The sequence below is a fragment of the Scyliorhinus torazame genome, chromosome 10, assembly GCF_047496885.1.
Source record: "Scyliorhinus torazame isolate Kashiwa2021f chromosome 10, sScyTor2.1, whole genome shotgun sequence".
Classification (NCBI taxonomy): domain Eukaryota; kingdom Metazoa; phylum Chordata; class Chondrichthyes; order Carcharhiniformes; family Scyliorhinidae; genus Scyliorhinus; species Scyliorhinus torazame.
The window spans coordinates 38227883-38241034 of NC_092716.1; the positions used below are offsets into that span (position 1 = coordinate 38227883).

General features: G+C 44.4%; 1 protein-coding gene across 6 annotated transcripts in view; it reads left to right on the forward strand.

The window, feature by feature from the left end:
* Positions 1-13152, forward strand: part of pmfbp1 (polyamine modulated factor 1 binding protein 1) — a 1352449-nt gene that overhangs the window by 892901 nt on the left and 446396 nt on the right. For all 6 annotated transcript variants that reach the window (XM_072517945.1, XM_072517947.1, XM_072517950.1 and 3 more), the window contains one exon: positions 9095-9274. In XM_072517945.1, the coding sequence (XP_072374046.1) occupies positions 9095-9274 (180 nt within the window). The remainder of the gene's footprint in view (positions 1-9094; positions 9275-13152) is intronic.

The following is a 13152-nucleotide window of genomic DNA, read 5'->3' on the forward strand; positions in this document are numbered from 1 at the left end:
GTCCTGGCTGCTCCCTATCGTCTCCATTAGCTCTGAGGAACTCTGTTCCAGAGGCTCAGCATCAAGTTGGGACCCAGCTGGGTCCATGAATCCAATAGATGCCTGACTCTAACTGTGTCTCACCTGGGGGTTGCTTGGAGGGTTGGGGGGGGTGAATCTCCCTGGGGGGGGGGAGGCATTGGTGTCTACTCGCTCGTGCAACCAGGTGTTGGTCATTGTCCTTCTTCCGACACTGGAGGCCAGCCCTCCTGGTCACAGTACCCAAGCTGACTGCTGTCGCCACCTCATTGCTGACTGCTGCTGCCACCTCGTCCCAGGCAGCATTGGCTGCCTTGTGGCCCCCAGGGGAACGGGACATCCCTCCTGGGTTCCACCGCTTCCAGGAGCGTCTCCAGGTCAGCATCCCCGAATCTTGGGGCTGGTCTCCTCGGCTCCATTGTTGTGTGCTATCTGGCGTTGGCTGAGCAAGTGCAGCTTAAGTGCTGCTCGATCTTGTTAGTGGGGGGCTGCTGAGCGCGGTCCTGGCGAATCAGCTGGCGAGCCGACATTTGGGGCAAGAAGCCCATGAGACCTCGTTAAGTGGAGCAATTAACGTTGAATAGTGTTGCCAACCTCGCTGGGCCGAGCAGCGGGAAGCTCGTGGCAATTCCCACTCACTGGCACACTTAGAAATGTTTCCGGAGAATCGATCGCGCCCTATGTCTTTATTGACTCTTAGAACTATGAACAAAGAGATAGGACAGAATTCAACCCAAAAAAACTTTGAAGTGTCATTTAGGCAGGTTTGGTGGAGAGTTTCCGGCTGGCTTTTTAGGCTAGATTCACGTGGCTATTCAATCACATTTAGCCATTTTTCTGGGCCTTGGGGAGTTTCTCCCTGGCCAAGCCCACACTTAGAAATGTTTTTCATCACTGGATAGCTGAACCCATCAGAGAGAGCGGTTCTGTAACAACCAGGCTGCCATTTTGAGAGGGTGCACCGATCTCTAAATGAGGTTCAAAGCCCCCCCCCCCCCCCCCCCCCCCCCCCCATGGGCAATGTCACCCTCCCCCGCATATATGGGCACTACCTCAAACCCCGCCAAGTGACGACACCCCGCTACGGGGTCACTGAGGACCCCGTCTTTTCAGCCTACCCACTCCACTTTGGGGTTCCTCCTTTCTGGCCACTCACCCTTAACCGCCCCTGACTTATATGGGGCCCCTTCGTACCTGCCTTTCATCACTCCACTCTTCATATCCCGCTCATCCACCCTTTCATGGGCATGGACCCTTGGCAGTGCCACCCTGGGCACCCTGGCACAGCTAGCCAGGCATCCTGACAATACCCCAGCCAGTCTGACAGTGCCACCTGGCCAATAGAAGACTGTTTTGTTCCATTTAAAAGTCGACTTTGGTGGGCATTCTCAATTTAAAAGTCGATTGCTGTCATTGGGCGCTTCTCCCGCGATCGGGACTGCCGCGACCTTCCTGACACCCACCCGTAATCCACTCACGAGTCCCAACCCGCAGTTTGAAAAACCCTGACATAAACCACTTGTGATTTTCTTCCACAGTTATGAAAGTTGCCTTAGGCTTGTAATTCATAGCTAGATTTTTAGTATTTCCAAACATTATTCCTGAAATTGGGTACAATTCTCCTATATATCTAATCAAAACATAACATTTTGGTAGGGAAGTGGATTTAAAAAATGGAATTGTCATGGAAAACAGGAATCTTAGAGCAAATTCATTGTGCTGAATAAACTGCTCCTACATCAATGTTTTCATATTTTAATATACACAATGCATAAACTCTAACTTATAACTTTTCAAGTCAAATGTTTTAAATATATAAATTTGTACCTGTTTAATGATTTGTTAAGTCAGTAAATAATATAGTATCAAACCATGTAGTTTTTCTTTTCTGTCTTAATAGATTTATGCATATTTACATCTGTACTATGGTAATTATTGCCAATTTATGGGATCATAAAATTATCATCTGGGCATTTGATTTCCTGAGGAGATGTAAAGCATTCTGAATATACAGTTATTAAAAGTCTGAAGTGATTTAAAAAATCAGCAGCCTCTGATTAATGTGTTTGGTGCAGGTCTGTAAGATTTGATCAATATTTATCTTCTTTGAGGGTATAACAGTAATGTTATAATAGGAGGGAGATGAATGAATTAAAAGCTACAAACAATGTTTTCTGTTTTGTTTTCTGGACGCATCTGAAATGCTGTATATGTGGCTGCAACTTGATTTCACATTTTAGCTCCATTTGCAAGAATGGGGGGAAAAATGGGTTGATGTGGCACAGCCTGAGTCAGCAATTCAGAGGGTAGGCAGTGCCAGCAATTTCCAGTACAGGTTTCTCTCCCTAATTTGAGAAAATGGCACATGAAAGGCTTGCCGACACAAAATGGTCTGAAGCGCATCCTCTTCAAGGAGTGTCATTTTCTGTTGAACATTTTACTGTGGCTGTGGAAGAAAGGGCCTAAAAGATGCATTTTCTAAACCTTTTCTCTCATTAACAGCAGCTTACTTCCCTTCTTGATTCTGAGCTATAAAAGGCTGATTTTCCTTTAACACTGTCCTCCTTTCCACCCACAAAGTTATCTTTTATACGCAAGGTGCCAGTAGCATTAGTCCATAACTTGCTGGTTCCCCAGTGTTGCATTTAGGGATACTTGTGTTGTGACTCCATGATGGGTGGGGCTGGAATTGACCTTGCACCTGCCTATGGTGTTGTAGCTCTCAGTAGTTCCCATGCAAGGGTTCACCCAGCAATTGTCTAGAAGCACTAACATCCCTTGGGAAATTATGCTGGACTGGGAATCATCCGACAGAAGTGATTTAAATCCTGATAGGCTATTCTGAAAGAGTTACCAGAAAGAAAATTCACTTTTAACTCCAGAGTAACTATTTCAACACCCAGACCCAGCCTCGCACAGACTGCCCCTATGGACTCCTGCCCCGCCGCCCAGTCTAGGTCCAACCTGACTCCCCTTCTGGTCCATCGCACCGCCCCCCCCCCCCCCATCCTGTTCCCACCAACCCCCCACCGCACCACTCCCCATCTTCCCCTAATCCAGTCTGACACCCTCACCAATCCGTCCCGACCTGACATCCCCTCAGTCCGATTTCACCCAAGTCCTTTTCTCCCATCTCCCGTTCTGACCCTCTGTCCATCCTTCCCAGACGCCTGACCTCCCTGCGCAACCCCTCCCCACTCCACACCTTCCAACTTTGTCTGAACCATGTACCTTTGAAACTTACTTCTCATTTTAAATTGTCCCATTTAACCACTTCCTTTACGGCAGCTAGTGCCATAAAAAAGGAGGTGTTCGTTCCTTCCCTGTGCCCCAGTTACACCACGCCAATGCAACCTGGGAGGCACACCTCACTGCTCCTCTCCCACCCAGCCTGAGTGAGGAAGGTTGGGTGAGACAGGGACTTTATAAAGTCCGTCGGTAGCGTCAACTCGCTGGAGATTGCCACTCTGAGGAAGTTACTGGCCCTTATTGGAAGTCAAAAACATATTACCAAATCTACAGCATTGTGAAAATAAATTAATGACCTTGAGCATATTTCAAGAGGAAAATAATGAGTACAGTGAACAAAATATTACAGTGAGATGGCAAGAATTCCAAGGGCGTGACCTTCCCAAAAGGGAACAAAGTTCCTGAGAGAGCACGTTTAGCCGCGTATTTCCCGGCATTCGCAAAGGCAACTCGCTTTGAATAAGGGGCCTAAACAGGGAATGGACGACCAAGGCCTCACAAAAACACATTTTTTAATAATGGGACGCTCCACTCGCCAACACTCCCCGTTATAGCGAGAGATCAGGACACAATTTAAGTGCAACTGAAAAGTTGCCCACAAATAAATTCCTCGAAAAGGGTGGTAGTGGCATAGTGCCAGACTGGCAGTGCCAGAGTGTGCAGGTGACACATGCAGTGCCAGGGCATCACCCTGCTCAGAGGGCATGCAGCTGGGGGCCTCCGATCCCCTTGGAGACCCCCACGAGTGCCGTTCTATCTGGACCCCAATTGTGGAGACTGGAGGTGGCGGACTAACCCTGGCCGGGCGAAGTATATCATTCATCTTCTTCCTGCACTGCTGTCCCATCCTCTTCTGGAAAGAGCTGGCACTCATCAGTGCAGCTATTGCCTTCCAGGTGGGGATGGTCACCTTGTTGGTGGGTCACTTCCTGGATTGCTGGTACAGGACATCCCACGTCTGCTGCACTCCATCCAGTAATCTGGTCAGGGTACCCTCCAGTAATTTCACCGACCATGTGAGTTCCGAGAGAGCATGAGAGGATTCAGGAGAGGAATTCGAGAAAGAAGTGTGATTTGTCTTTAGCAGGGGAGATCCTTGGAAGAAATCTGGCCTAAAGCTCTAGGGGAAGAGACAGCACCACCAGAAGCAGCTGACGAGATGGTCTCCATCTTTTTAAAGAGAGGGTGAATGAGGCAGAGATAATTAAGATATTTTATAGCTGAGAAGAGAAGCCTTGGGTTATCCTTGCATTCCACAATAATCCTGGAATAGTGATCATTATTGAGAGAGAAAAATAGGAGCCAATAATGCTTTATATGGCACAGAGAGATTTGGGGATGTTGGCTCAGTGTGCATTCCTTTAAGTTTAGGCAGATGAAATGAGGATGCCACCGTGGAGTGACCAGGGCGTGAGAATAATGGTTTTAATAGGAACAACAACATTAAAGGTAGAAGTGAGATTATGATTGAGCAGATTGGTAGCTGACAAAATTATATTATGAATGAAGAGAAAATGGCAATTTGAAAGTGCAATTGCAAATGACAAACATAGAGGGAAACGGAATTGGCAGAAGGAATGGAGATGTGAGTGAAGAGAGGCATAACGTAGTAATCAGAGATGGCCTTATCTGTGAATGACGCACGTGAATTGACACAAGTAGCGAGGTCACATCTGACAGCAAGGTCAAAGGGGTGGCTGAGAATTGGATTGACGCAGATCGAGCTTCTCTGCAACAAGCGTCAGGAATACATTAGCATGTCATGTATGCTCATTAAAGGTAACCTTGTCAGAATTAAGTGTACCTTTTCAGTTAAGTAATCAGCGAACGGGAAACACATGTCTTCAGATTCATGATTGCTTAACATGGCGTGCAGCAGGCGAATTAGTCTTCCTTGTGGATTTGAAGTGATTCGGATCTGCATTTTTCATGAGAAGTTTCAGGAACGGGAGAGTTAATAATTGCGATCGGATAGCATAAGTCAAAAGTGGAACAGGGTATGGCTGTCCAAGGGAGGGAATGCGCAAGTAAGGTGGCAGCCCCATAAAGTCTCGTGGGGTTAAGAGGGAGGAAGCTGAAATATACAGGGAAGATCAGTGTTAAAAATTGGTCAATCAAACATGATTTTTAAAAAAACATCTTTTTATTGATTTTCAAACTTGGAAGGAGCAGGGAAACGGAGAACAATGCATAGTCATCAATTTACCCCCCCCCCCCCCCACACACACACACAAACATATATCACACAAAATTATACAAAAAGAAAACAGTAGACTTAACAGTCAACAGCAATCAGTTCTTTGAAGCAAGTGACAAATGATTGCCATCTACAAAAACATTTCTCAGTTGAACCTTCGTGACCTCTATCTGCAAACATAAAAAGGACATCAAGACTTCTAACCAGGATGGAGCACTGGCTGGTTTGGGGGATGTCCGGGTTAACAAAATCCACCTACGAGCTATTAATGCTAATACTGGCGGATACGGACTTGCATAATTTCCTGTCAGATAATAGGGCTGTATCGAACCTCCATGGAGGTCGACAGTTAGCATTGGGTGTAAGAACCAAGTCAAGGGAACGGGGTGTGTGCTCTGATTTGCCTATGGCCAAATATGGGCGGCACTGTAGCTCAGTAGATGGGCGTCACAGTAGCACAGTGGTTAGCACTGTTGCTTCACAGCTCCAGGGTCCCAGGTTCGATTCCTAGCTTGGGTCACTGTCTGTATGGAGTCTGCACGTTCTCCCCATGTCTGCCTGGGTTTCCTCCAGGTGCTCCAGTTTCCTCCCACAAGTCCAGAAAGACGTTCTTGTTAGGTGAATTGGACATTCTGAATTCTCCCTCTGTGTACCTGAACAGGTGCAAGAGTGTGGCGACTAGGGGCTCTTCACAGTAACTCATTGCAGTGTTAATGTAAGCCTACTTGTGACAATAAGAAAGATTATTATTATTCAGCTGCTCTTTACTGCTGGGAGAAAAGCTTTGTCTCAGGAAAAATAGTCGATATGTGAATAAGCGTGGTGGAAACGTAGAAGTTTTTTGTGCCTCAATGTAGGAAACATCAAGGGTGTACGCATCGTATTTGAGTCATGAAGGAAGAGAGAGCTTTGGAAATGCCAGAAAGGACAAAGGTCTTGAGATTTGAGCGATCTTACTTTGAGTCCAAGACACGTTTCAAGTCCCCTCCAAAGATAAGATAATGGGTGTCTCAGTTGGGAAGGGAGGATAGAAGCGAAGTGATACATTTTGTGTTGTTCCAGTTAGGGCCATAGTCACCAAGACTACAGGGGTCTGAAGAAATGTGCCACTAACTATTGTGAAGTCAAACATGGTTGCGGGGAGATCAAAGATTACATAGAACATAGATTATATGGAGTCCTGAGAGTTGAGGGTAACTGAAGGAAAATCAAGGATGATAGAGGGAAGGTCAAGGATAATGGGGGATGTGGGGGAGTTCCACTGAGCCATTGGGAAGATCGAGGCTCAATGAGAGCTGGCCAAGGGTGATGGGGTTGGGTAGAACATCTCCAATGGCAGGGTCAAGGGTGGATGGAGGGAAGGTCAAAGGTGATTAAGGGCGGGTGAGGCTTGCAGTTTCAGACTCAGAGTGTGGATATGGCGGCATTAACAAGAAGAGTTCTCTGCAATCAATATCAAGGCTACAGTGTGATGGGTGTAGACCAGGTTGTGGCTGATGCGAAGTACACGACTCCCCATTGGTCAAAACTCAGAACGGGAAGGAGGACCTCCTGCTCTCATCCCTGGAAATCAGGATCTCCCATAATTCCTGGACAGCTTTGTGGAAAACCCGCCAGGATGCATCGCTGAATCTTGGGTCCATTCTTTGTCCGCGTTCAGACTTTAACCATTTTGGCATATGGTGGGAGCAGCTTCAGAGAGCAAGGGGTGGAGAGAAGCTGGCAGCAGTTGCAGGAATCCAGGTGACGGGTGGAAAGGGGGTGGCAGCAGTTGCAGTTCCCAAAACCTCCTCTCATCCACTGTGCTACAGTGCCGCCCATATTTGGCCATAGTCAAATCCTGCCATGGACTTTCGGTCCCGCCGGCTATAACCTGACCACTGCAGGAAGATTATGCCCATGAAGAGAGAGATTAAGGGAAGTGAGGAAGAAGTGAATTCACAGGAGAATGAACATAATGAGTTGGGATGGAGATGGAAATTGCTGGGGATACAAATTCTCTTGGGGCAGAGAGGGATGCAATGCAATAGTCTCAATGAGGAACTTGACCTTCTACTTGCGTGAATTGCCAGATTGTGGATTTTAGAAGAGAGGTGAGGGGTGTGGAGTAAATTGAGATGTTCAAAGGAAAATGTTCCCAAAAAGTAGAGGGACAGGCCAAGGTGTAATTTGATGATAAAAGCCATGTCACAAATGCATTTGGGCAGGGTAAGTGGAAGGTATAGTCGGGAGAACCTGATGGAATCACCCAGGTCTCAATCAAGGCCATGGTGTAGATGCAATCATCCATATAAGGCTCATCAATGGTGAGAGTCTTGTTCACAAGTGAATGAACATTCTGGAGGAAGGTGTGGAGAAGGACAGGCATAGCTGAGCCACTGACAAAGTTCACATCAACATTGGGAAGAGCAAATAGGACAAAAAGACAAATGGCAAGATTAGTCCTCAGTAGGCAAACAGGATGGAAAGTGTTACAATTATGAGTTTTATGAGATTATTATAGTTTGGGACTGTAGCTTTAAATTTAGAGTTCTGTGGACTGCCTGGCAGTTCGATCGGGTGGTTTGATTGTTAGAGATTGTTAGAGATGTTTTAGTGAGAAGAGGTGCAATGTGTTTACACTTGGAGGCAATACAGTCATAGAATTTACAGTGCAGAAGGAGGCCATTCAGCCCATCGACTCTGCATCGGCCCTTGGAAAGAGCACTTTACTTAAGCCCAAACCTCCACCCTATCCCTGTAATCCAGCAACCCCATCTAACCCTTTTTTGCACACGAAGGAAAATTTAGCATGGCCAATCCATCTAACCTACACATCTTTGGATTGTGGGAGGAAACCGGAGCACCTGGAGGAAACCCGCGCACACACGGGGAGAACGTGTAGACTCTGTACAGACAGTGACCCAAGCCGGAAATCAAACCTGGGACCCTGGAGCTGAGAAGCAACAGTGCCAATCACTGTGCTACCACACCGCCCCATGCAGCAGTCTTTGAGTTTACAACAAATAGACTAAGTCACCCAATGTCCCAGAAAGGTGTTGAAGGTGTGGGTGTGTAAAAAATTGTCCTATAAACTGGAAAAGAGCACAGAGAGTCCCCATTGCCTTCTCAAAGTATATCTGCAGGGAGTCCATGCTCCCTGGCCTCCAATGGATAGATGACATATTTTTCACTCTCTGCCTCCTGTATTGAGGCCTCCAGTGAAGCATCAGAAAATATGATAGCCAATCCTTTGCCTTCGTGTGCCATTCTTACATCTGTCCACGGTAAAAATAATTTTAAAAATAACGTCCGGCACCTGCTCTAGCAACAATGTACCTTTTGTTTCAGAGGTGCAAGTTGACTCGATAAGTATTGCATGCTTCCTGAACTTATGCTAACCTCTCACAATTTGCATCCCCTGATCAGGCATTTGGCCCCTCAACAGTATTCTTAGCACTGCTTCCACACTATGCTTATTTAAACGAGCAGGAAGTTCAGAGTTTGTGTGCTGCCTGCATTGGAAGCAACGGATATGTGTGAATAACACATCATGATCTCTGCACCTGTATTCCAATCTTATTCAATTTTGCAGCCATTGTGATTTTGACATTTTTGAAGTGACTAAAACTAAATTATTTATTTTTATAGAGGATGAAATTGGAGGAAGAACTGAATACAACTGATTTTAAAGCTGCTTCTTTGAGAGCCAATTTGCAAAACAAATCGGAAGAAGTTCAGAAACTCACAGAACAACTAGAACAATCTCAGGAAGCTACGCATCGGATGACTGGAGAACTAAATGAGATGAAAGCTAACGTGAACATTGAAGTAAGTGTGTGGATTGGCAGTACGGAGGGTTCAAAGGGGAGAGATGGGGAGATGTTGGAAGTCATAGAAGATAGGACGAGGAGTGGGAAGAGTAAGGCCAGAGTGGGTGAGGAGACCTGGGTCTTGTCAGGTTAGTTAGAATGCATTGCAGAGCCTCTGATGACCTCAGAATATACCAAAGTGCTTTACAACCAATGAAATACCTTTGAAGTGTGGTCACCATTGTAATGGAGAAAACATGGCAGACAATTTTCAAACTGCATTGACCAACTAGACTGTTGCAGTGATGTTGTTAAGAGGTAAATATTGAAATCCTTTTCACTTCTTCAAAATAGTACCATAGAATCGTTTACATCCACCTGGGAGGCAGACAAGCTCCCAGTCGAACATTCGAGCTGAAAGCTGACACTCTCAAAAATGTAGCATCTTTACTATATTGGAATGTCAGTCTAGATTTTGTGCTCCAGTCAGTGGAGTGAGGCTTGATTGCACAACTTCTGCCTCCACCGCTGAGCCACAACTGATGGTATTGAAAATTACCCAGGGTGGTATGAGGTGGGAATTGTCCCGAGGCAGGGGTAAAATTTGCTCACTGTGTGGGAGTAGAAAAGTCTCTTACTGCAGGGTGGGAACCTGGGCTACAATCCTAGGTGTAAACATGAACAGTGAGTACACTGTTATGGGCCAGGGTTTAGAGAACCCCAAAGTGTATCATGGAGTTCACCTGACCCACAACTTTTAATAGATTGTGTATGGGGAGCACACGGTCCACTCTACAGGTGTGGTACAGCAGAAATGGATAAGTATTTTTTAAAAGCAAAACAATGTTTATTCTATGAACTCAAGATAACCTTTTTGAAACAACCAGTGAACATCTTAGCAACCATTAATTCAAATACAACCCCCACAGAATACAACACTAAGTAATCCGTAAGCTGTCCTTTTAACATCCAGAAGACTTTTTTTTTTAAAACTTTCAACAGAAGCACATTAGGTTTACATTCACTACTGAGACATTTATAATTCTGAATTCACCAAATGATCAAGAGATAGTCTTTTCATGGCAGAGAAATCAACAGTACATCTGCTCAGTCTGGCTTCAGCTCCAACACTGAAAACGAAACTAAAACACACCCTGCAGCAAACAGCCTAAAGCGAAAGTAAAAAGCTGACAGACAGCCCAGCTCCACCCACTCTCTGACATCACTGCAGTAATAAACACCCATTTCTTAAAGGTACTCTTAACTACAGGTATTTATATACACACCCATTTATAAACACCCATTTCTTAAAAGGTATTCCCACATGACACCTCCCCCCAAGAAAAGAAAATAAACCATCAACTTCAAGATGGTTTCATTTTTCACCTTTTCACTATCCTTTAAGAAATAGTACGAAGTCTTACAACACTAGGTTAAAGTCCAACAGGTTTGTTTCGATGTCACTAGCTTTCGGAGCACTGCTCCTTCCTCAGGTGAATGCAGAGGTCTGTTCCAGAAACACATATATAGACAAATTCAAAGATGCCAGACAATGCTCGGAATGTGAGCATTAGCAGGTGATTAAATCTTTACAGATCCAGAGATAGGGTAACCCCAGGTTAAAGAGGTGTGAATTGTATCAAGCCAGGACAGTTGGTAGGATTTTGCAGGCCAGATGGTGGGGGATGAATGTAATGCGACATGAATCCCATGTTAAGAAATGCACACAGTAAACATACTTCTTCATTCAAAAAAAACAACACACGCAAACAGGTATAATAATAAAGTCCAATTTTTTTTCTTCTTCCTCCAAGTGAAATCCTTCTCGATTGACAGTCTCTTTGAACAAGAAGGTCCTTACACGATCTGTCCATTTCTCTACGCCTCGGCATTTCTCTTTAAAGTCAGATATTTTAGTTCAATCTGATCACAGCGTCCCTTGTAATTCTCCAACACAGGAGCATTGGTTGTCACAGCTTTCAGGCTGTCAAATGCCTGTTGAAACTCCGCTGTCCACTGGAATTTATTACGCTTCTTGAGCAAGTCCGTCAGCGGAGCAACCCCGCTGCAAAACATTTGCACAAATGTCCGATCAAATCCACTCATGCCAAGAAATCGCATTATTTCCCTTCGTCTTGAGGGTATCGGAAACTCCTCAATAACTGTTGTCTTCACAGCCCGTGTAACCATTCGACTCTGTCCATTTGTACGGCCAAGGAAAGTGACTTGGGTTTTTCTAAATTCACTTTTGGCTAGGTTTATCACCAAACCCGCCTCCTGAAGTCGATCGGATAACTTCATGAGATGTTTTAAATGTTCTTTCCATATCTGGCTGAAAATTACCAGATCGTCGATGTATACCGCACAATTGGGTAATCCTGAAACAACTTTGTTAGTTAACCGTTGAAATGTGGCTGGGGCGTTTTTCATGCGAAATGTCATAACTTTGAATTGGTATATACCATCTGGAGACACAAAAGCTGAAATCTCCTTCACCCTTGATAAAGGTACCTGCCAGTAACCTTTAAGTAAATCCAGTTTGAAAATAAAAGCTGATTATCCCACTTTCTCAATGCAATCCTCTAAACGTGGGATAGGATAAGAGTTTGTTATTGTAACTGCATTAACCTTTCGATAGTCCACACACAACCGTTGGGTACCATCTGGTTTAGGCACCATCACTATGGGTGAGCTCCATTGGCTGCAACCCACTTCGATTATGCAATTTTTAAGCATGCTCTCAATCTCTTTGTTAACCTGTGCCAATTTTAAAGGGTTAAGTCTACATGGATGTTGTTTGATCGGAACAGCATTTCCCACATCTACATCATGTATAGCCATTTTAGTACTTCCCAATTTATCTCTACAAACTTGCCCATGTGATATCAATAACTCTTTCAGGTCAGTTTGTTTTTCCTCTGGAAGGTAACTCAACAATTTATCCCAATTGTTAAGAACATCCTCGTTTTCCAATTTAATTTGAGGTATGTCAAATTCACAGTCATCTGGATTTGGTTCGTCACTTTGAGTTAGAATCATTAAAACCGCCTCCTTTTTCTCTCCTTCCCTTTCAAAATACCTTTTAAGCATATTCACATGACACACTCGGTGAGTCTTCCTTCTATCTGGTATTTGTACCACATAATTCACCTCACTTAATTTCCTTTCAATCTGATAAGGTCCACAAAACCTAGCTTTTAAAGGCTCACCTACCACTGGTAACAACACTAAAACTTTATCTCCAATGGCAAAACTACGAACTTTGGATTTCTTCATCACATTTTGTGCAACTTTTAAATGTTGTCTAGCCAATTTACCTGCTCTATTTAATCGTTCCCTAAAATTTGACACGTAATTCAGTTGATTCATTGGATGCATCTCTAATTGCAAACAGTACGAATGGAATTCCTTTATCCCAATCCTCTGGATAATCTTGACAATAAGCCCTCAACATTGTCTTTAATGTCTGATGCCACCTTTCTAACGCTCCCTGTGATTCTGGATGGTACGCAGTTCATTTAAATTGTTTTATTCCTAAACTATCCATAACTTCTTTGAATAACCTCGAGGTAAAATTTGATCCTTGATCCGATTGTATTTCTGTGGGTAGTTCATATCTAGTAAAGAATTTAAGTCATTCCTCCACAATCTTTTTAGCTGTAATAATACGTACTGGAATGGCCTCTGGAAACCTAGTAGACACAATCATTATCGTCAAAAGATATTGATTCACACTTTTTGTTTTAGGAGGCGGTCCTACGCAATCAATTAAGACCCTTGTAAAAGGTTCCTCAAATGCTGGAATGGGTATTAAGGGCGCTGGTTTTATCACTGCTTGAGGTTTCCCTATCACTTGACATGTGTGACATTAATGACAAAATTTTACTATGTCTTTAT